The sequence below is a fragment of the Puntigrus tetrazona genome, chromosome 4, assembly GCF_018831695.1.
Source record: "Puntigrus tetrazona isolate hp1 chromosome 4, ASM1883169v1, whole genome shotgun sequence".
NCBI lineage: Eukaryota > Metazoa > Chordata > Actinopteri > Cypriniformes > Cyprinidae > Puntigrus > Puntigrus tetrazona.
In genome coordinates, this window is record NC_056702.1 from 11,973,121 (window position 1) to 11,998,220 (window position 25,100).

General features: G+C 39.5%; 1 protein-coding gene and 1 long non-coding RNA gene across 10 annotated transcripts in view; one reads left to right on the forward strand and one right to left on the reverse strand.

The window, feature by feature from the left end:
- The window catches only part of magi2a (membrane associated guanylate kinase, WW and PDZ domain containing 2a), a 154,675-nt gene extending 131,156 nt beyond the window's left edge, over positions 1-23,519 (reverse strand). For 3 of the 9 annotated variants that reach the window (XM_043236850.1, XM_043236847.1, XM_043236848.1), the window contains exon 1: positions 22,844-23,516. In XM_043236850.1, the coding sequence (XP_043092785.1) occupies positions 22,844-23,126 (283 nt within the window). In that variant the 5' untranslated portion in view covers positions 23,127-23,516. Of the gene's footprint in view, positions 1-22,843 lie in introns of all 9 variants that reach the window. The other 6 variants (XM_043236844.1, XM_043236853.1, XM_043236849.1 and 3 more) reach the window with 4 other exon arrangements.
- LOC122342766 lies at positions 16,761-18,304 on the forward strand. Its single transcript, XR_006250646.1, has 4 exons — positions 16,761-17,072; positions 17,606-17,719; positions 17,802-17,936; positions 18,008-18,304. It is a non-coding gene; the product is annotated as an uncharacterized LOC122342766 (long non-coding RNA).
- Positions 23,520-25,100: the final 1,581 nt, after the last annotated feature.

Here is a 25,100-nt window from a genome sequence, read left to right on the forward strand (position 1 = left end):
CACACACACACACACACACACACATATATATATATATATATATGTGACGGGAGGAGCCAACGACAGACACAGTGGGCGTGGCGTCAGGCCTCGGAGAGGCTTTTTATTGACAAAATTGTATTGTTCAGGTCTGGTGGCGTGTGACGAGGCACACCTGAAGTGAGTTAGCCTCTCCTCGGGAGACCGGTCTCTTCCCCCGTGCATGCACGCTGGTGTCCTCGTGGGTCCAGGAAGGGTGCGCGATGGACCTCACCCCGCCGTCCGAGAAGTGCGTCGCGGGAACCCCGTAGTCCGGGCTGGGACCACACAGCTCATCCCACTCTGCCGCCCGGAGCAAAGAAGCGACGGAGACGCCGCGGAAGAAGCCGCCGCCCCTCGCGCCCCGGACCAGAAAAAGGCGAGCACGTGCGACCGCCGGACTCCGCCCCTTACCTGGACCCTTCCCCCCCTGGAACACGGCCTAAACCTGCACGTTACCCGGAGCACGACGAGGACACCAGATCCCCCTTTTATTTGGACACTTTTCCCCTGGACACTTTAATTTTGTATTATTATTTTGTCAATAAAAAGCCTCTCCGAGGCCTGACGCCACGCCCACTGTGTCTGTCGTTGGCTCCTCCCGTCACAATATATATATATGAAACAAGTGAGGTATTTATGATCATTGAATCATTCTTTCAATTTTAATTAGACTGCAGCAATAAAATTGTCCACATTATTCTGTTTAGCTCAGAATTGTGGGAAAATCGTGATCTTTATGAGATCTATCTATCTAGTGCACCACATTAAAAGAACAGTTGCATCTACCGTTAAATTCAACTGGAATACAGCAGATATGTTCTTGGAGTTTTGCTAAACAGTAATTAGAGGCCTGTAAGTCTGAGTTGGTCATTAGTTTCATATAACGGAATATAATTTTCTAGTAGCATTGGGTCTCTAGTGGGATTGAATGATAAAGGAACTCTGGTTAAAAATACATAAAATAAGTACTTTCTAATTCAACAATTTCCATATTCTTTGTTGCATATTATAACACCACAGCACCTTCACTCATATCAGTGTCTGAAAAATCCACAGCGAGCGAAAAAAGGCAACAATGGCAAAGAAAAACGCCCTGAGAAGGCTGGAGCTGGAAGGAAGAAAGGGGAGTGCATCCAGAAGAGAGAGTGTTTGATCCACGGCACATTGCAATTATGGATTACAGTGTGTCCAACTACAAGGCGATTCCAGCTGGGTGAATGTAAAATAAATTGTGCTACAAAAAAAAACTGGCCAGCTGTGCCAAAAATAACACTGTGCCAAAACGAATGCATTGTGCCAAGAGAAAACCCAACTAACGCATTCAGTCACTAAACTGAACGACGTCGCCACCAAAAGGAAATGGAAAAAAAGAATGACGTTTTCAAAGGTTACCAAAAACATTTTCTCACAACCATATTTCCATATCATTTACATTACCTTTATATTATCTTTCTTTATCATTTTAAATAGTAAAACCATTTTATGCACATTTCCTACATTTTACTCAAACTTTTACAGTGCCTGCATTGGATAATTTATTTTAATTTTTAATGTATTCCTTTTATTCTAATGAAGACAAATCAACAGTTTTTATGGTCCCCGTTGTACGCGCTTTTCTTATAAATGTGCGTATATTTGTATCTTTTTTATTAAACTGCAGAATATCAGTCACACAGTAGGCAGACAGTAATTTCTTCATTCTCTCAGCCCAAATGAGCTGATGAAATTAACAAAAGATGTCGGGGATTGGAATTGCTCTGATCTAAATGAAAAAAAAAAAAAGAAATACAGAAAGCAGCTTAGGAGCTTAGCCAAGATAACAGGTAACGCATAACGTGCTGTCTGTTCATCCTTAAAGTGTGATTTTTTGCATTGTTTTATGCAGAGGGACACACGAGGAGACAGTTATTCAGTCCCTGAACAGTGTCCGAAGGATACGTCCTTTAAGTAAAGTCAACGGTGGCCTTGGTGGTGTCTATCTATTGACATAAATTAGCATTAGCACCAGAGGGCTGTCATTCAGCTTAGCAGGTAATTGTTGTCATCTATTCTGACTGAACAAAGACAAGGTCTCAGGTCTCTGCGGTTATTACTCAGACCCCAGACCTCGGCTTTGTCTATTTTAAGATCCGAGTTCTTCAAAATCTGGGACTAGCAGCTACATCTGCTATCTCAGTAGTTTTTAAGTGGATTGTGTGATTGTGTTGTCATAATACTCTTCCGAATGGCTTTTGAAACCCTTTTTTTCTTACTCTTAATAATGCAGCTTTCTAGCATTGGACAGCTTGGATATCTTGACATAACAGATTGTAGAATATATATATATTATATAGAAATCGAAATGTTCAAATTTAACGCTGTGCTAATGTGCTACAATACTGTAATGTTTAGGAATAATCCGCAATTAAGAGCTTTTCTCAGCATATATAGAAACATTTTCTTTTATCTCAACTCATGCATCTTCTAACAACTTATGCTTTATAATAAAATGTTTTATCATAATGTAGCGACACATATGTGAAATATATCAAAATAGGTGTTCTTTGCGTTTCATATAAGACACGGACAACATCATAAAACAATAAACTGTAATAATTTGTTGTTGCTGGTGAAGATTTGCTGATAAAATTCAGATTCGTTGGTGCAATAAAGAATATCAACCATCAAATCCGATGCATAAATTTGCCTCACTGGGCTATAGAAGCCTGCTTAGTTTTTAAGTGTAAGTGATCCCACTGTGGCAGAAAAATATATATGAAATATATGCTAAATAAATGTTGCAAACAGTGAAGCTCAATGAAATATATTTTTTAAAAGGTTAATATATTTAGTTTATGTTATCTCTCGAGTCTTCGGGTTTTGAGTCATTTGTTCATCAGTCGACAGCCCCATATGTAGTGTGAGCCGCAAAGAGACTTAATAATAATAACGAAATCGTTATTACCTTTGTTACCGCATTCAGTGTTATGGAAAAGAATCGTCCTAAGAGAAATTCACATATTTATAAACTTTAAGAAATAAAAAGCTACAATTAACGAAAGACTGAAACTCAAAGACCCATCACATAGGAGGTGAGGTGAGCTAATGAGCCAGGTAAACCATTAATCTTTTCTGTTTGTCATTTCATAATTGTCAGTGGCTTGTTGTGTTTGTCTTGTGTTTTGTTGTCCTGGATCACATGGCCTTTGTTTTGACAGCTTGCCATGTGCTTTGCTGTTAACTCCTCCCCTCTTGTTAACCCTAATTGTTTCACACTCCTGCACCCCATTTCTGTCAATTATCCTCCCTACTTAATCTCCTTGTGTTTTCTGTCGTTTGTCAGTCTGTTGTTTGATGTTGGAGCAATCTGATGCTGAACACTAAGTTTGCTAGTTTGAGCAAGTTTTTGGTCGTCCAGTCTTAGTCCTGTTTTCAGTGTAGTTAGTACTGTTTTTGCCTTGTCTTTTGGTTTGTTAGTTTGTCATTTTCCCCTTTTCTGGCCCCAGCTCATCTTTTCCCTGGCTCAGGACTCTCCTCTCACGGATGACCTTTGGTGACCACCCTTGGTCCTCTAGCAGGTGGATGGTGGACGTGGCTACAGCTTGAGGCTCCCCAGTTACCGCTTTGACTGCCCACCTTTTCCCGCCCCACCGGTTGGGTTGTTCACCCTTCGTCCCATCCATGGTGTCTGTTTGAGCCATCCTTCACCTCCTCTACAGCTGGGATTGTGGCTGAAGACAACTGCCAGTGATTTCACCCTTTTGGACTATTACATGATAACCCTTGTTAAACTAATTTTTCTTCTGCAATTGGGTCTGCTCGTCTGTCCTGACGATAATAGTTTTGTATCGTTTGTAGTGTGATTAATTTTGCATAAGGAGTAGATATAGGGAAGTGACGCTTTGCTAAAAAAAAGGAAATGAACAAAGATTTGTTCATTTTGCTGAACAAGACTCAAAGGTCAAAGTCGGTCAAATGATCCGAACTTCCCATCACTGCTTTCAACCTTTGTGTTAAGTTCACATGCGAGAAATGAAGTTTTTTTTTAAATGAGACACGTCAATGTATTTTTCTATCTCTGTGCACTTTTTGTACAATGCAGTTTAGAGTAATGTCCAGTGAGTGGTGCTAAAAAAACAGGTTCAGTATGTAAACCCTGGCACATTTTTATTTTTGTATGTATTGTGACGGTTCCATGGACTGTTGCTAAAAGTTAATGCTCTATCGTGTTGGAAATATGTCCTACACCAAATCCAACACTAAACCTATCCGACAGTGTCAACGAATACAAAATATAAAAACACATTTGTTTCTGCAACCGTGCCATTTCAGCTTCTTTTTACACCGATTTGCTCCTCGCCTCTCAAGTATATCTCTGTACTCCGTGAACATGTGTGATGCTAACATTCAAAACCATCAGTTTTCAAATTTCCCAGCATATTAGTAAGTCATAGTATGATTTTCTTTACATAATTGTGCTTTGTTAATCTAAACTTTTGTGTGAAAAGGACTAAAAGGTGTGGGAGTTTTACTGCCTGACTAGTGTCTTGCTAGTCTAGTACACCAAGGTACGTTTATGCCATGAGACCAGGTAGATTTTCTTAGACTGAGTTATATAGAGGACAAACTGTATTTTTAAATACCTAAAATATAGTACATATACTATGCTACCTTTCAATTAAATAGTACTAAATAAATACATTTTTAAACAAATACATTTTGGGCCATTTATTGTGACAATGAACAATGGATTTCACTTTTACTAAGATCTGAAGGCCCTGTTTTTATGTAATGGACAAAAAGAGAAAACTCTTTAATTGACCTCTTGGTGACTTTGAAACTAAGATGGTCTGCGGACATGCACACTTATAAATGCTTTCAGTCAGCTCACAAAGACCCTGCCCTAGTTTTTCGGTGCAGAAAGCAGACCTGAGGGGTTACTTCAGTCCAGTCTGAAAGGAAAAAAAAATAAAAGAGAGATAAGAAAGGAGCAACTGGAAAGAGGCGAACTGTGCTAGACATCTTTGAGCAAGAATGATTCGGAGCAAGACTTAGAAACAAAGAAGGGTAACATCGGCATCCCCTTCTCTCTAATCGCATTCTCATATTTGTGAACTGATCTGCGTGATGCTACGAGGTCTGCAGCGCTATACAAAAACTCGCACACCTGCATGCTTTCACGACCCGCAAACACGCAAGTGCATGCAATTCGACACCACTAAGAGCAGAGAGCATCCGTGCTGTAGTGGAGCTAAAATTAGCAACCAATCTCCCTGAGCCTCTTTTTCACAGTGGCGCACATTGAAGAGTCAATGATTACAGCCTGTCTAGAGTCTGAAGATGCTGACGTTGAACTCCTCAAGCGGTGCATTAAAGCACGACGAAAAAAGAACAGCATTTCATGACTAAGGAAGCAATCGGGTAAACTGATTACAGTACTGAACATGCTGGACAGGTGCAGCGGGGTTTGAAAAAGCACAGGAATGAATGTAATATCGTTAGTGTTTGTGTGGTGCATCTGGTGCTGTTTTCCTGCATAGACAGTGCAGGAGGCTGTTGCAAAAGGTAGCCAGTAACATTATACCATCTAAAATTGAAAGTATGAATCCTTCGGATACAGGGCGGTGATGCATTTAGTCTACTCGTTGAGTTGAGTCTCTGTAGGACCTGAGAACGTAGCTGTTTTTTAGCTGAGCAAACAAAAACACATTTGTGTTTGGTATAGGATAGGCTAATGAACTCGTTTAGGCATTGTCCACACTAATACGTTTTCATTTGAAAATGCATCTTTTTCCCTTTGCATTTTTGTCAGGGAAAAACTTTTTGAAATCTTTAAACTGGACATACAATCGCAAGTTAACGCGTCCAAGTTAACGCGTCCTGAGATATTTGAATAGCGAGATATGACCCTTCCAGAATAGCATGAAAACATCTCATGATTCTTCTGTCTGAATTCTTTCAGTGACCTTTTTTGAGGCTTTGCACATGCGCAGTAAAGCAAACTGAATGCTTTCTGATGTTTAAGTGTGGATGAGAAAATGCTTAAAAACGCTAGTGTAGCATTTGAAAACAAAAACACTGTTTTCAGATATACCCGGATTAATGCACTGTAGACATTGCCTTAAACTACAGTTGCCTGCCTGCAATCTTGTATTTGGTGTTATTTGACAAAGCTCATAATGATTAGAAAAATCTCAATAACTTTTTGAGAACATGTAGTCTAAATACTTGATTTACGCCATTTTCTTCTCCATTACAAGTTGGTTAAAAACAGATAACTGCATGGTTATCCACTGCATTTCTGATTTATGTAAGTGTCTCCTACTGCAAAAAAACTGATGAAGTTTTGTGTCGGTATGAAAAGCCCTTATGAACACCTCCTCATGGTAATTCATTTCACAATCCAAAATAGCTTCTTAGCACATTAACAGTAAGCGAAAAAGTGGTGATATATGTTTATTTACACTTCTGGTTGTCTGTGTCTCAATAAACGCACAACTATATCTAACCTCTGATATTTTTGGTATTATATGTAATAAAATGTGCTTTTTTTGTGTGTTTTTATAAACTGGCATTGCTAAGAACAGACACATCCATCTTGGGTTCTAACTCTGTCAACTCGGTGTGACGACTTCTGAGATAAACGGAACGCAGCATTTGTTGCTGCCCATGTAGATCTGTCACTACTGAGGTGTTAACTAATGAGCTGTTCACTTTGACAGCAGATAATGAAGTGACCTGACGACGTTGGCGACATGAGTGACAAAGACCATTAGCGACAAGATAAAGTTAACACAAATGCACTTTGCTTAAAAGTGATTTGTAAGTGTGCATTGTCTTAAATATTTCCCAGTACGCACTTACAAAATTTATGCAGGATGGACCCTTTGATGGTACCCACCAATAATACGGTTTACAGTCGTGGTACACAGATTAATTTCTCCTGCTGTTTATAAACAACAAACCAATAACTAGTACAATAACGTATCATATTTGATGAGTCTCCAAGAGGGTTTTGGAGAACCTTAATGCTGAAAGTCTATAATAGTTACGCTGCAGTGCTTTTACTGACAGCAACTCGTGGAAATTTCTAAGTGTACTTTAAAACCTTAAACTCTCGAATTGCTTTGCATTCAATCCTTTCATCTCCTGTAGGATGCTAAGAGCTGGGACCAGCAATGCGGGAAAGATTATATTGTTTTTTCGAAATTACGGCGGCCTTCAATTTGCAGAGTGTGTGTGCACATATGCATCCACACACATTTAGACAAAGGGCTCCATCTCAATAAAGTGAGATCCAATTAAACCTTCTGACCTACATAAGTCAATGGCTGAACTTCTCCACCAGCCAACAGCATAGAATATAAATTTCAGACCTCGATTAAAGGAGCATGAAAAAGTGAGAGGCTAAAAGAGAGGAAGCAAGTGAGAAAGAAAGACTTTAAAAGGTTCCGACTTTAAAAAACAAGCATGAATGAACTGCTTGCTTGTGTTTGGTCTACTCAGAGCTGATTGATCATTTTCAGTCACGTATTTGAGTATATATATATATATTTGCATATATTTATATATTTATTGTTATTTATTGTTTGCTGTAATGTTGTATGAACATTTGATACTCTCTTTGCCTTTGCCTATAAAAACACTACATATGTTAGAAGTGCTAGAAATTGCAAAAGAGAGCCTTTGTTGTCAAGATGTTTCGCTTTGTTTTAAGAGGAAGTGTTTAGTTGAATAACATCTACATGCAAAATCTCAAAAAATGTAAGTACATCTGCAGCATCAAGATGCAGTTTAAATGTTTAAGGTGAAGAATTTAGCTTGATGTTAATGCTAATGTACACAATTAAAAGTAATGAATTTAGCTTAAAGCTAACCTTTACATGCAAACACAAAAAGATTCTGACAGGGACATCTGGTATTAAGACACAAACCTTTTAAGGTAATGAATTTAGCTAAATGCTAACTTTGCATGCAAACAGACACACTGCGACAAGGGCATATGTGATACTGATACAGAATGTAGTGTGTAAAGCAATTTTAACTCCTACTAACCCAGTGGTTCCCAACCGGTGTGCCGCGGCACTAAGGGGTGCCGTGAGATCTTTTGAGGGTGCCGCCAAAATTTCGGGGAAAAATTTCAAGGGTGCCTCAAACAAGAAAAGGTTGGGAACCACTGGTGTAAACAGTATTCTCATATCATCTAGGACTAGGTATAAGGTGTTGTTGCATGCAAACTCTCGAAATGAAACAAATAAATAAATAATAATAAAAAAGCTACGGAGATTTTAAATATCTATTTCCTTATAAGGGTGCTGGGAACTTTTGAAAGGCTTTCCAAGGGTGCCTCAAACAAGAAAAGGTTGGGAACCACTGTACTAACCCCTCAAAATGTAGCAAATGTTGTGAAGTCATGTATGTATTCGTGCATTTTGAGTAAAACAATGGGAACTATGTGCCAAAACTGATCCAAACTGAAAGTGAACTGATAAAACTATGCAGGAATAGCTATCTGGATAAGTGAAATAAACTGAAATTTACAAATTATTTCCTTTAGAATAATGTTCACCACTGAATCACGAACAAAGTAAACTGGGTACTGTACGCCTATACTGTATACATTTATATTCACATACAACATGATCAAGCACTTGAGCTTCCACGATAATGTAGGACTGATAGTGTTCGCAAACAGCAGCATACCAACAGTGAATGGAGGAAAGGGGGCAGAGAGGTAAAAGAAGGAGAGTTATCCTCTTTCCCACGTTTCATTAGAATAACTGTGTTCCTTTCATGTGAGAACAACAACGACCCATCGTTCATGGTAATGTATGCAGATATGGGCTCCTCACACGGACCAAAAGGCTTAAATTCCAGTCCAACCATTGTACCACTGTAGAGCACAGGTCCATCCTAAAGCCCTCATCCAACACTCTATACCCTACACCATTCATTCAAAGCTCCTTTTTATAGATTTTGATTAATTAGACAAGCACAAACCACGGAATGTCCAGCATCTATTAGCCAATCATGGTTGCCATTCATTCAACCAAAGTATCACCATTAAAAGTGCGAGAGATAAAGTGAGGCTATCATGCCATAGTAATTTAAACGCATCCAGTAGGTAATACTGGATATTCCACAATGGTTTTACCTGTTTTACATGCAATGAAAAAAAATTTCTTTCTATTCTATGTACAAACCCTGACCTCCAAACAGACTTGTTTTGAGTTAATCAACTTATTTAATCATGTGAGCTCTCAACAAGCAGATACGGTGCTGGTAAACAAAGCCTCCTCAGTTCTATGCCAAGCCAACAATGGGACTCACGTACTTCAGATAATACAGTAGGCATTAATTAAAAGCAGACAGATGCAGGGAGGAAGTTAAGACGTGTGGGAAAGAGGAGGAGGAGAGAAGAAGCTGACAGCGAGTCAAGGGGAAGATGGGCGTTTTATTTGTGAGTGGACACAATGTGGCACATGACGGCCTGTTTCTGAGAGTCTTTGTGAGACTCAGCAGAGGAAAACTGTACTCCCCTAGCTTCTAATTACTAAACATTACTAAACATCTTCAGGATCACCCTAAACACGCACGCGCCGTTTACCACCATACATCATACAATAAAAAAGCCAAGAAATCAACCGTTTAAAAAAATTAAAAATCCAATAACAGAACACCCCGGAAGTAAACTGTATCGATTTAGATGGAGTTCTTAATGACATTCTCATATATGGTCCATTTATGTACGGAGCCCCTAAAGGGACAGGGTGATGGGAAAAATATGAGATTGGATGAAAAATAATATTTCAATGCTATTGCAATTTCTCACAAAACTTCTGCATCCCCCGGTGAAAGTTTGCAAAAGTTTTGTGATGGAAATACTTTAATATGAAGTGAGAGAAAAAACTATATTTCAATGCTTTTGTGAGCTTTCTCTGGCTAAGGTAATAGTTTTGCGAAGTTTTCAAGGCAGATGCAAGGTTTCTTGGGGATCGCAGTACTTTTGAGCAAATGCAAAGTTTGCTAACATAACACGTTTGTGAGAGAAAGCAAAAGTGAACACCAAAGCATTGAAATATTATCCAATTATAACGTACTGTATATTGTTACATTTTTTTCCACATCACCACGTCCCTTAGTCGACTCCATATTCAGCTCGCAAAGTTGTCTCAGATGTTTCTCCTGTAATTTATAAAGTGGAACAAATGGATAAAAATGCGACATTGCTAATACATTTGGTCTAGTTTTTATTGCTTCAAATCAAATGTTCTAATGTTATTGGCTTGGTTGGTTCATAATTAAAATGTCTATGGAAAAAAAGTGGCTGAGCTCTTAGGAGAAAGATCTGAGCAAACCAGACGCTCAACCTTACAAGTTTAGAGTCACATGACTGTGCTGATGATGTCAGAGGTAAGGATGTTGCTGTTCTTCATTGGCAGGCCTTGCTGACCACAAACAGCTTGATGCCAGAATGGTGGAAGTACTGTGAGGGAGCTGAAAGTAGAGCAGCCTATGTTATTTTCTCAACAAAAGAAGTCTATATTCCACTGAAGATGAATCTTAATAACCCACATGGTAACAAGAGGTGGGCAGATTTTGATAAACGACATCTTCGCTGTGAAAGGGTGTGATTCATAGAAATGACGACAGAAACCATCTGCCTGAAGCTCAATTTGAGCAGACAGAAATGAAAGAAAGAACAAACATGAACCTTTTTTGCGGAGCTAAATAATTAACATTTTAAACATATCGAATCCTAATCTGAGAGCAAGTGGGCAAACATTTTTAATTCCAGCAAAAAGTAACAATTAAGCTCGTCACATGCGCCGAGTTGTTAATCATAAACGTGTACGTGCCGAACGGATTTAAACTACAGGTTACTTTGTTTTCGCCTCAAACCTTGAGGCGCAAGAGCAGAATTTAATCAGTACCTATTGTGCTCATTCGCCATTATGAAAAGAAACTGTTGAATATATAAAACATTCATTACATTGTGTATAAATATTCAAAGAACTACTCTGGTTCAATGCAACGGATCTTAATTATGTATAAAAGTTTGAGTGCATAAATGGAGCCCATCTTCCTTTGTCTATGGCCTTCTGCAATTACGGTCGAAATGAATAAGATACAAACAGACTCCCTGAATCCCACACACACACACACACACACACACACACACACAAATTATTGATTGTAGTCAGTCTTTTTTTTCCAGTGAATCATCAAAGTACTATCTCAAGCTATGTGTATTTAGATATCCTTAAATCTATCTTTCAGAAGCAAAAACAAACACATAAAAATACAGGTAATACAAACAGAGAGGTACACACAAAAAGAGGTCTTTGCTTTCTACACAGTCCTCTTAAATTCGGAAGTATTTAATGCTATTTCCACTTTGCCTTTCTCTTTGGGGTGTTACAAGCTATTTGTGCAGAGATAAGATCCCTAAACTTGCAAAGACTGAAGTCTCGAAACCAAAGAGGTATTCTTTATAAAAGTTAAGGCTTGGCCAGAACGGGTTTAAACACACCTCTATTTCACAGAGTTGATTTATTTTTACAACAAATAAATCTTTTATAAGAAAGCAAGCCGTAGTGTTGCTGGCGGCGCCATGTTCTGGAGAAGCTGTGTTCCATTGTGAAAGTGTATCTACTTTGAATGAACTTATTTTACTTTTTTGTTTTTCTGCACAAAAACTTTTTCCATCACTTCACGACATTGAAGGTTGAACTGCTGTAGTCGCATGAACTATTTTAATGATTTCTTTAAAATAAAAGACGAACAAAGAATGATTGGAACTTGGTTATTGGGAGGGACCGAACCAGGAAACCAGAGGGTAAGTTCCAAAGTACATGCAAATATTTAGGCAAAAAAATAAATCTGCACAACACAAATAAAAACATAACTTGCCAAACAAAACAAATAGCATAAATGGTAACAATCTACAACCACATTTATACAATTGGACTAGTCCATATGACTTACACAGGTGGAAAACAACACAATAGCAATAAAGTACAAATTAAAAATAACAAACTACTCCATTCCAAAACCAAACATCAAATAACTCAATGAAAACAAGCAAACTAGTTAACATATAAAATAGTAAACAAACAATAAATGAATAATGCCAAGTAGACAAGACTGGCTCTCCCTCCGACTCGTTGGACATTGGAGCTGGCCAGCTGAACAAAAGGGCTGTAGAAGCAACACACCAGTCTTTTAGCGGCTTGGACCAAACCAGGAGTCAGAACCTCTGCCAATCTCCAGACCGTCACACGGTAACGTCAACTCAAGGAACTTAATAACAAATACACAGACCCTAGAGCTCAACTGTGTGCACTACAACTAGCTTTGCTGTGCTGTGGTGTTAAAAGATTGGAACTAAAGTTTGTCTTTAACCAAATACACATTAATAGAATATAAATGTAAACTTTGAAGTGTAGAAAAGGTAAGTGTAAGTGCAAATACTTATTATCATGGGCCATCACGGTTATGTAATGAGAAATGTCACGAATGTGCTCTGTTGATAGGACTCCTTTCTGGTTGATGCATTTCACCACCTTGACATTGGGATCCTTCTTGTTGAAGGTGCTTTTCTCCGGTATTCCCTTCACCTCAATCCAGCTCCATTGAGGGAGAAGTTGTGATGGAAGGTATTAAAGACTTGCCAAAAGCTGTGTGCGTTCTTATACTTGAATAAGCACTGCATCTCAACTACCCAAAATCAACGAACATGTTCCAGCTCATCCAACAAGTTCTTGAACTAAATTGAGAACTGATAAGCTACCATCAGAACCCATGACAGTTTTTGTTCAAGCGCAATGAAAGTCTTTAAACTGGTTCTAATTCAGATTGTCCAGTCACTGCAGTAAATGGTCTTAATGTTTACCAGTGTTCTGTGGTAAAATGGTACTGTTTGAAATGTTATGTTGCTTGATAAGAGTTAAGTTCAACTCAAAAGTTGACTGAGTGTGGTTTTTTCCTTTTGCTTTTTTGCTTCTAGTTTTAATGGTTATACTGTGTTCATGTTCTAAGAAATTGTTTATAAGACTTAACCCGTTTAGTTTCATCCTGTGTAAAAACTAAAATGGTTTAGTGCAACAGGTTTCTACACAATTTTCTAGTGTCAACTAATTTAGCTTAAGAGTGTAGTGTTTTTCTCAATCACAAATTCAGCATTTGAATGTTGATCAGTGTCCCAAATGTTGCAATAAGTTTTAAATGTGCAACTGAAGTATGCTATAAAGCCTTTATCTTCGCAGTTTGCAAGAAAATCATATTTCCTATGACACTTCTGGCACACAGTTTTACTAAACTACTAGATGCCAAACTGTTATGCGCTAAAAGCACCCTTGTGGGAGGAGGTGCCACAGTTTCATTGAGAGTTTCAGAAATTAATTAGTTTTGATCGCACAAGCTTTAGGAATAACAAATTAAAGCGGAGCACTGCAGATCCTTGAGTGACAGTCTCGTGAGGAAAAATGAATCCACAACCACAAAACCTCTTTCCTCACAGGAGGAAAACATGCGTTTCACAGGAAGCGTCGCTCAATGTGATCCGTCCCTCTCTACGACAGCTTATCGCGGCTATCCAGCAACACGAAACACATTAGATATGAGGCTTGACTCGGACGTGTCTCTTTGAGGGATCAGATCTCTCGACAAAGAAACCGCTTTTACAGGAAAGGTCCTTTTCAAGAAGAAAGTTCCACTCAAACTGTCCCGACGCAAGCAATGCAAATGTCGTCTTCTGCGGGAGATTTAATTTGAAGTGAAATAAAATCGACCCAAATGTACCTGCTAATCGGATAAATTCAGACCGATGAATCATTCGTCCTTGAGCAAGGGCATGCGAACAAGCAGACAGCCATGGAGGAGTGATAAATTGACATGGCTATAAGGAAGCAATGGAGCTTCACACACACACAATTCTATCTATATTCTTACACATTCACTCTATATGATGTCAAAAAGCATCTCAAGTCAAGTGTTTTAAGATCCAGTTTCAGAGCTAACCACTGGCAGAAAATCTTCTTGATTTGTTGTCCTACTCAGACACGCTCTTACTGGATTACCCTTTATTCACTCAATATTCACTCTCACACAAATACTACAGCAGCTACAAACAAATTATAGGCAAATCCAATAAGCCACCGAGAAACCACCCAAAGCCCTCATACAATACAATGTGACTTAAACGGGATATTTAGTTAAGACACATACTATGGGAGCGATCCTGGCCGAGATTAGATTGTTGTTGGAGAAGTGCTCCATGCAGAGTGTCAAAAACTGGAGTTTTAAAACGTACTAATTGAAATGCGTAAAATATATAAAAAATAAACCTACATTTATAAACCAGCCTTAAAAAGTGTTTTAAAATATAGATACATTTAATGAGAAAATGTCATTTAAAAATACTAAATCCCACTGTATGTATATACATGTAGGTGGTGAAATATTTTCTGCAATTCTGCCATAATTTTGATAAAGTTGCTTAATTGAAACTTTTTTACTATTACTTTTTGATATTTTCCTAAGTTCTCCAGTAAAAACATAAATAAAATAAACCTAAAGAAAAATGGTTTAGAAATTGCAATATATATATATATAAAAATAAAAATTATATATGTAATATATACATTTATATAATATCAAATAATAAATATATTACTATAAAATATATTATTGACTAGATACAGAGTTCCCATAAATCCCTATTATACTAGAAAATATGATATGCTTTTTAATAACACCTGCTTTAGCAAAAAAATCGACCATTCTGATGGTTATAAGACCTCAGTGGAGATGACTAGACAACTAATTGAAATTTCCGGTGACTTTTAATAAGCTTTCAACAGCAAACAGAAAATTATAAATATATGGCCCAGCAACGTTTATTCTTCATTAAAACGGGCGATGCAATAGCCATCCTTCCAGCAAAAATGAATAACAGAGCTGCTCAAGTGCGTTCTGCTCTGAAAATTCATATATAACCTATGAACAGCATTAGAAAGGGAACAGATCAAGAGTGCGTAAGAGAAAACAGGGCTCACTGCCGCTAGTTAAGAACACCACAGCTGGCTCCCTTGAGAGTACCTCCCATTTGAACAAAAAGTGAAAGACTAAAAGATGGAGAGGAAGTGTTAAAGAGTAATGACTCTCCATTATCACAAACTCCGACCCCTCTCATGGGCGTTGCGCCATGCAGACTGACAATAACTAAAGTGCTGAGGGCGAAAGACAGTTTCAGATCGCCAGAGGTCCAGTATTTCCTGACCGCTGCAGGATTTCCGGGTGACTGCATGCACATCATTACTACATGAGCGCCGGGATGTCATGCGTTCACCTGGGAGACACAACACGCATAGACACATCGTATCATAGGACAAGCATTCGCGGGCAAGCTATAGAGCTTGAGATCATAAATGAGATGCATCAATACATTTTCGCTCGTCTAGACGGGGTGGAACCCATTCCTGCCTTTCCTGAGGCTAGAGTCTGCTCAATTCCCACAGATATATCATACACCGCAGTTGGTCCCGCGCTTTCATAAACAAACGCGGCAGTGAATCCGCTGCAAATAAACATGTTAACACAGGCGAGTAATCCAAAAAATTTGAGATTTGGATATTTTCATAACAATATACAATACAACACAATATACGATACAAAAGGCTATAAATTGCATATTTCCACAACAGCAAACGACCAAATTCAACATGTGGTTGCTAAAGGAAGTTATTGCAAACACTCGATGGTGGTTTAAAGTGAGTTTTGAGTAAAAGTGTCCTATTAATCTCATAAATTGTAGCATGATGCTAACGTTAGCTCTAATGCAGCTGCAGAACAAGTGCAGTTCTTCTTCATAACCTATGCTGACATAATACTTCACGTAAGGTCAAAAGAAGATTTTTTTAGAGATATTTTTGATAATAGTTGGGTAAATGTATACTGGGATTGAAACGATGTGGCTTGGTAAACCTTTCGTTACCCATACAAAGGCTGATAATGGCTGAATAAAAACAGAAGAATAATTATAAAATAATGATAAGGATTATGTCTCATAACTGGTGGAGGTTTCCTTAAACTAGTTTATTATGTGTTTCTTTATTTCAGCATCTTTACAGGTAATTCCAAGTATTTAATATTTGTGATTAATCATGATTTATCAAAGTCCATGCCTGTGTCTTGGCCAGGATTTCTATACTGCATAAAATATCTATGGCTCTTATGATCACCCTAGATTCAATGATCTATGCTAATCTATGCTAAAAGTGCAATCGCCAGACCCAGAGACTGGCTGAATAGATTCAAAAACGCTAAAACTTTAACTGGGGAGATGGAAAAAGTTAATTAAGGATATTCTGCTAATAAAGAATAAAACCAAGTCTAAATTCAACATGCCAGAAATAACACTAGCACGCTACTTTCAATTAAGCAGACGTTTGTAAATGTGTCTGACTGCAGTGACCGATCGGTGTATGACAACTGATGGTTCCATATGCTTTTATAATCGCTCCCGCTGTACTTTGATGTCACACACATTCGACATAGCTTTGCTACAAGTCGAACGCAGCTTGTGTTTTTTATGTATAAAACAAGGACAGCTGTATCAATGAGAATCACTCAGTTGTGCAGGTCTGGAGAACCGTGATTGTTAATGAAGAGGGAGGGACTATTGTTAATTAGCTGAAATCAGTAGAGTACAAAAAGACCAACTGGGTGGCAGCTCAGTAATAAGATTAACAGCTGAATGATGGCTCTAAGGTGGTGTTTGGTTCAGTTGTTAGCGCTATGTGTGCTGTCACAGTGGAGTAATTTGCTCCAGATCCCATGAGCGCTGATGTTGCAGCGAATTGGCTAGCAGTTTCAACAGCCAGTTTAACAAAGTAATCAGCAGTTTCCTTGGCTGTTTCAGCTTCAGAAACCAGTGGCGCAGGCAGAGCTCCTTGATAAACTCGCTCTAGCTGATTATGAGATCCAATGTGGACAACCTGGTATCAATGCTGCGGAATGTGAAACTATCAACTTCTGCTTTGATGGACAGCAGTGTTATGGCAGGGCAGGTAACCAACTTAACATGCTTCTGTTTTGCTCTTTTAAAAAAAGGTCATGATGCTAGAAATGGGTTTTATGGTATTAAGACTGTTAAACCTTTCCCTTAAATTTAACCTGTTCTTCTGACTGTTCCAGTGACTGTCTAATGTATAAGAGCTGGTCAGTTTGTGGTAGTGGTGGCTAGGGATGTTACGCTACCTTTTTAGCTGAGTAAAATTTTTTTTTTTTTCCCGATCTACTGGGTGTAAGTAGCCCACCATGGAGTCCAAACCTTCCTTTGCTATATACCAGTTCCCTGTGGCACAAGCATGAATGCGAGTAACTGCTAGTTTTATTCTGCATGGCTTACCATCTACTGGATGCAGTGTTGTCTGTAGGAAGACAATAGATATTGTGTATGATAACCGAATGGCCTCTTCATATGAAGGAGGGCGTTGGACCATTTGGTTCTCACAATGGACAACCATTTTAAGTGATAAATGACTCTGAGCACTTGTCAGTTTAACTTTTACAAAATTCACTGTCCCGGTTTCTCTTCCAGTATAGGTACTCTGCTTCTTCTGTGGAAGTCAACTCCAGCAGTAGCTACCCCTGGACCCCCTCAGGGTGGAGCTTAAACTGGGCAATGGCCAACGTGTCAAAGGATTTGCAGAATGTAAGTGCTTGTCCCATGTGTAAAGTCTAAAGACTCTAAAGGTTGCACCAGTTTTTGGTTTAGCACCAGTGTTTGTCTGCAGGGGCTGAGGCCTGCGAGAGCCAGTGTTTGGGGTGTACATTTTGGAGAGATTTAACCCCAGCCTTGTCATGATGCTTGGATGTTGCTGTGCAACTTCAACCTCCAGTCTGCCCCAGTGGGACCTTCTGGTTGATGGGTAAGGGTAATGGCAGTCTTATCCAGTTAGTCCATGAGTCCTCTTTCTGACTGCCATGTTCCTTTTTTCAGATGCCCTTACCAAGATCATTACCTGACCACATTGGTGCAGGTCCCCCATGTTCATTGGTGCAACACCCCCCAGGTGTTCTATGTTCTAGGCTTCTGCACAAGCCATTTTAAGTGACCTAACATTGGGCACGACAAAGGTTGTCAAAATGAGGTTTATGCTTGACTAGAGGTGGGAGAACTGATTCTCTGATGCATATCAGAATTGTTTGTTTTTCAATATGCTGTGTTTTACTTCAGGTATGCTTTCACTTATGCCATTTGGAATGCAGTATTAAATGCATGGAACTCGTATACTGACAAACTTTCACATGTGCTTTGTCCTTGTAGTGGCAAATTGCACTTGAGGTTTTTAAACCCTTCTATACAAACTTGCAGTCAATTGTGTTCAGAGCTGGACAAAACATCGCATATCAAAATAAATCCATGAATTAGTCTGAATGAAACCCATTAAAGCTGCCCCCGTCTGCTAGTGTCAGTATCAAATGGCAATAAAGGGGAAACCCATAACAAGCTCTGTAAACCTTCAGACGCTTGAACACTTATAAAAGTTAAGTATAGTAATACTGAGAATGTGAAGCAATACAGTTGATGACTATAATTGAATACTGAAACAAAAGTTCACAGCATTACTTTTAAGATAGCACTACAGCTACACAAAATTGCCAACAATAAACAAAGCCTAGAAACTCCAATCTTTAAAATGTAAAGATGCATTTTCACTTTTGGGTTAACTATGAATTAAATTATGATTCACAAAAAACAACTGTTACCTTTCCAAAGGCCGTGCAGAAGTCTTGCATGGCCAAACCTTTAGTCTGATGGCTGATGATCTAGAATACATGGTAGCATTCATTGGCCAAGACCTGCCAGTTCATTACATTCACCACCATAACCTGATAAATGCTCATCCTCACAGTTGAAAAAATAACACCTTTCATGAGGGGGGTTTTGGGGTCACGGCATCTTTGTTCCCTGGCAGAACTTTAAAAAATGTGACAAGTATCCAGGAAATCCTGTATAATTCAACCAATCCGATGATGACTTCGAAACGCCTGAAGCGTTTCCAGATAAGTGTGCCATATGCATCAGACGTTCAGCCAATGGTCTGTGGGCGTGAGGTCTGAGGCTGAGACTACAGTAAGAGCAGAAGAGGCCAGTAAATGAATCAGAATTTCTTTCTGAACATACAGTTTACCTTTGGTGAACAGGTTTAAAATTGTCACTCTTTTCGAGTTCAATCACTTAAAGTAATTGCATGCCTCTTTTCAAAAAGCCTCAAGATTTAAGCTACCGTTGCTGTAGGTAGCACAAAGGCCATAGGAAGAGCCTTTTCTTTTCACTCTGAAATAAATCTAAACTCTTGCCAAACTGTAGTCCTTAGGTTTACAGATACCACAAGCGCACTTGTATGATCTCATGCTTTCCGGGTGCTGTGGCGCCGGTTCCATCACAAGGTTTTTTTTTAAAATAAAGGTTTCTGGTTAAGGTTGCCAGCCCAGTACCCGAAAATGTGCGCTTGCTATCTATGCAACGTGACATCCTGGTTATATCGAACCCTTCGGTGTGCTTTAAACAAACATGTGGCCTACCGCTGGCCCTAAACGGTTTGGGAAAGTGGCAGTGGGTGGAGAGAAGAACATGAAACAGGGTCAATGAATACAGGAAACCGGAGAGAAAATGACCAGGAGCGTTGCGTATTAACACATCAATTCAGCTGGCATGATTATAATTACATCATCTAATCTCAAATGAAATTTACAATTATAACTGGCGGCTGGGAGATGATAATTTATGTCAACCTCATATCATCCTACCTCAAGGGGATGAATGAAACATAAATACAATAATGTGCTATGCCATAATTATGATACTGTAACAAAACTACATTTAAAGGTCGGCTTGCAGCATTTAAAAGTAATATATAGAGAAAAAAAAAAGATTTTGCCAACTGGTCTCGCTGATAACTCAAAACCCAGACATCAAAAAGTTGGCCAGGTCATCCCGGGAGGCTGTGTAAATGCATGTGTGTGTGTGTGTGTGTGTGTGTGTGTTTCACAACCTGTTATTTCACAGATGAATGCTACAGACATCTCATCTTAGGGTACTTACCTAGGCATCTGACCACACCAGCCACAGTTTTGTGTCTGCCCTACTACTGTGTCCAATGAATATCAAGTAGGCCCCTGCTACTGCACTCGAAAAAGAAAAATATTACATGAAACGCTTCGACAAAAATTCGAACTTTTTTAACTACCAGTATGGAAACGCTGATACTATCTATAGCACACACATACGCACATATAAATATAGTACAGCTGTGCTCCTTAGATATCATTATCCGGAACGGCCAATGAAAAACCCACATCTTTTGACCAATAAGTGTCTGGATGTCAAAACAGTGAAAGGCACAATTTAGATATAAAAGCACTGCGTTGCTGAAGAGTTACTTCTTAATATCAGGCCAAAGGGATTGAATATTTTTAAGGTTTCGTATAAAGTGTTGCTTTACGAATGATACAGCACATCCTTGACCCTCTGTAAAGCTGAACAAGCGTTGCTTCTGCTGAGAGCAAATGGGAAGGTGACGCTGGCGAATTAAAATCTGTGACTCGAACTCGAGTGCTGTAACCGAAAGTGCTTCATATAAGCCATTGATCTCTTGTTTTCGTTGTGCCTACAAGCATCCAAGGGTCACGAAATAAAGTGGCAACGTCAAATGCGTGCTCTCTTTAAAATGCATTGCCTCTAAATTCAATCTCAATGCGCAGCTATAATTCTCACAGGCCAAAATGTTAACAATAAACGACTGAAGGATTCGAGAGCAGTGGCTTGTCACTAATGGGTCTGTTTTGATTGGGTCACGGAAAATAGGCCGAAAGAAGCTAAATGCATCTAATGAAATACAAGCGTATAATAGCAATAATAATCATGCATTAGGGTCGAGTCGTTTCTGCCTCAGCTGAGCGAAGAATATAATTCATAATAATGAGAAGCCTTCTTATAAGCCTGTTCAAGACTGATCTTAAGTTATCAGAAGCACTTTTGTTGCTAAAGGTGACACAACCAGGTTTTAATTATCTGCATTTAATAGTTTTATTCAATCAGTCGCACGGATGATATGCGTTGGAATGTGTATTTTGATTTGCGTACTTGCGCATTTATAGCTGCATATATTTTAGAATTAATAGAGAACACACCTACTTTGCTTTTAATAAATGCATTATTAGAAGATAAAAAAAAGTTTGTTTAGATGTGTTTAGATCAGAACAGGTCAAATAAATTCAGAAATCTCAATAACTGGAGACTTTATCGTTGTTAGTTAATACAATAATAATAATAATAGATTGTTAATTGATATGTAAGTTTCTTATTTTTATGAGATGTTAAGTCATTATTATGAGAAAGTCAGTTTTTTTGTTTTATGTAATTGGAAAAACAACTTACAACCAACTCAGCCTCTATATTAATAAACATACAGTATATCATTTTCATTGCAGTATTTGTTAAAAAAAAAATACTGTTAGCCTATTCAGATTTTTATTACATCTCATTATGAGAAAGTTTCTCATTATTATGAGACGCTAACTTGTGAAAGTTACCAAATTCTACTCTCTTACAAAAATCGTCATTATCGTGAGCAAATTCATTTTTATTATGAGACGTTCATTTAGTATCATCAGAACCTTTCGGAACATAATGAGATGTTCAACGGGACATTATTAACTCGTCATTATTACGAGAAAAGTTCCTATTGTGAGATGCTAGGTCACGATTACGAACCTGTAGTCCACAGAAAAACAAAACTAGTTTAGTTTTAACTTCTAGAAGCTGCAGCAGAGGTCACCACGTTCGCCCCAAACTAACCAATGTCTACTTGAGACCTCCGGGCAAGCCAAACTCCTCTTTGGATCAAACATTTCTAAACCCCCTTGCTCTTTTTGGAAGGTTTTACCAAAAGCAACATGTCAAAGGAAAGGAATGCCACGCTAAAGGAATGCCATCCTAAACCAGTAATCTCGAAGAAGCTAAACTGCTTGCAATTACGGGTCTGCAACTAAACAGAGAGGACAGGCCGCTCTGTTAAACTCAACTGGCCTCGTTCATGACAGTGTGATTGTGAGGTTCAGATACAGGCCTGTTGGGAAAACAGTAATGTCGTGATGTATTTCAGAACCGTGGCACACCCACAAAGACCGGATCGCAGTCTGATAAGGCGAACTAAACTGAAGGACAACGGAAAGATGTTGTGTCAACAAAGCAGCGCAATTTCGATAGTTTTCAAACTCTAAACAGCATGTGGCGCGCAGCGAGGTGACGTCGTAAACGTGACGATGACGTAACACCGCCGCCGGGACGCGCTGCTAAGGAGATGGACACGCCCCCCTTTCCCGGAAACACGCCCACTCCGCTCCCATAGCAACAAAGCGACAACTTTCGCACGCGAGTCGGGGCGGCTGTGAAACTTTTAACAACGCCGCCCGGTGCTTCTCACGCCGCACGCGGACGCGTCGCGACACGCAATGTGCGCAAAAGTTGCAAAAAACGCACGCACCGTACAGAATGTCATAATCACAATCGCATTCATACGTTATTGTTGCGATAAAAGTGTGATAACGTGTCCAAGAGAAACGCAGACTAGCGCTCTGTTTGATTTCTAGTTTAATTTGACAGCAATAAAAAAGATAGATAGATAGATAGATAGATAGATAGATAGATAGTTTTTTTTTTACAGTAGCAATAACAACTCTAGTGGGTAACGTTATACCATTTTGTTAAAAGACAGTACATTTTTGTCACTCGAAATGAACTTTGCATTCAAATGAATGTAAAACTAACCTTGTTTGACACACTTAAGTCGGACAGGGTCTTTGCAGTGTCTGACCACAGCCCACACATCCCTGATGGTCAGCCCGGCCACCGGAGTATCGTTGACCTCCAGAAGTAGCTCGTCCCGGTGCAGTTTGCCCCTGTCCGGTTTCACCTCTCCTAGGACGGGGAACCGTCCGTTCTCCGCGCCTCCCTGCAGCTCGAACCCAAGATCGCCGCTCGGACCCCTGGATAACACAACCTCGTGGACTCTGTTAGTCCAGTGACTTTTCCTCTTCAGGCTTTTGGACATGTTTCCGAGTTGTTAACGTGACAGCGGGGCAGCCGTGGACGCCTCGGTAAAGTTGCACGGTCGGTGTCTGCGGACGGTCAGAGTCTCCATATCAGCGGCAGATCCACGGCAGTCTCTTAAAACTGCTACACTCACCGTAACAGCGATGTCCGATTCGCGCAGGAGCCTCGGTTCTTTTTTGTGTGATTCTTTTGAACCAATTCGTTTGTGAATCGCTCGGTAAGGTGAACCAAGTCAACAAACGAGACAAACCAGTAATTAAAGAATCGTTAAGGAAGAATTTCGGGGTTTCGTTACAAAAAATAAACAGGCTAAACTAAATTTACCGCGTTTAAACGGTCGTTACAATTCGGTAAATGCTTTTTAAAGACAGTTCGCTGAAGCCTAAAAATGCCACAGGTGGACTCCCGCGAACAAATCAAACGAGTCGAACCGTCTCCGGCACGAATCGATTCGCTTACGCGATTCGGACTTCTTAACGGCGCACTGTGAGCGAGTCCAAAGCGCTCGGGAAACTGAGCCGGATGTGATGTGAGAAGGAGGAGAGAGGAGACGCTTCCCGCTGTATGAGAGGGAAGAAAAGAAAGAGAAAAGGAAAGTAACGGAACTTTCAGCCCCGGGGCGACTTTTCCATCATAAACGACTGCTGTGCCGCCTCCTGGAGAAAATGCAAAATGGAGCTCAGTTTGGGATAAAGTTGCGCTTTTTTTTTTTGCTCCGCAGCTGTAGGCGAAGGATCACGGCACTGGCTGGGACTTTATTTAATTAACCTTCATAAGCAAGTATTTCACAAACATAGTGGGATGCTTAGGTCCACCCATGTATGACCATATACGAATCACATTTCTATTATTTTCATAACATTATTTGTACGTGTTGTTCTAATAGCATGCAATCAACGTGTATGATCAATTTAAACCGCCATAAAGATGATAGCTTATTTTTATTCAGAATTTGATAACGCAACCAAACCCAACGATGAAAATACTGTCTTCGTTTACTCTCTTTCTTTTTGTGGAAACCAAAATAATATGTTTTGCATCATATACAATATGCATATGCAACTACTGCTGCTATTTTAAAGGTGACGTATGAAAATCTAACTTTTGCAGGTTTTAAGAAGCGCAGGTCCCCAACGGAGGAGACGTGAAAAAGAGTAGCCCGACGATGTGCCTGTTCTAATGCCACGGCAAAAGTTTGAGCAAAACTGTTGGGTCAACGAGAGAACAATGGATTCATCTATTTATTTACTGCATATTGCTGCTGCCACACGCGTAACACGTGATTCCTTTCCCAGCTGATAATCTGAACCAAAACGGATGCTTTCAGCAGGTACGAGCTGCAGTGGAAAGGAGAGGGGTTTGGAGTAAAGGCTCATTTGCTTTTAAAGAAACAGGCACGGAAGACCAGCGTGTTTCTGCCCGAAAACAGGCATTTTCAGAATGATATAATAAATGATCTGTAGGAGCTGAACCGTCACAGACACATTCTGGGGTCACCAGAGACTTATATTAGGTCTTGTGAAAAATGGGCACAATATGTCTTATTTAAACATCATTTTTTTTTTACATTAACTGCCGCTGCTTAAAAGACATCTGAACTCTCTTTTCGGTCATTATTTACGGGAATTGCGCGATATCAGTCTTTGTCTCGTCGCATCACTTAACGTCTTGTCTGACTTTTTCCAAGGAAAAGAAAAAAAAAGACACTTTATAATTCATTTTCCCTACAGCGCTTGTGTCTAGACCCTGAGGCCAGCAAAGCGGTGTTGAACCACGATGCTCGGTCCACCATGTTTGACAGTCGAGCCGAGGCTTGGAGTCGGTATGCAGCACCCTCTTCCTCTAAACCAAATGTTCTCAACTGTCCATTTTCCCAGAATTGGAGCAACCAGGTAACACTGAGGCATGGCTCGATAGTTTTTCCAGACAGCAGCAGCTTCCCCGATCCTGTCCTGTTGTCCACGAACCGAGT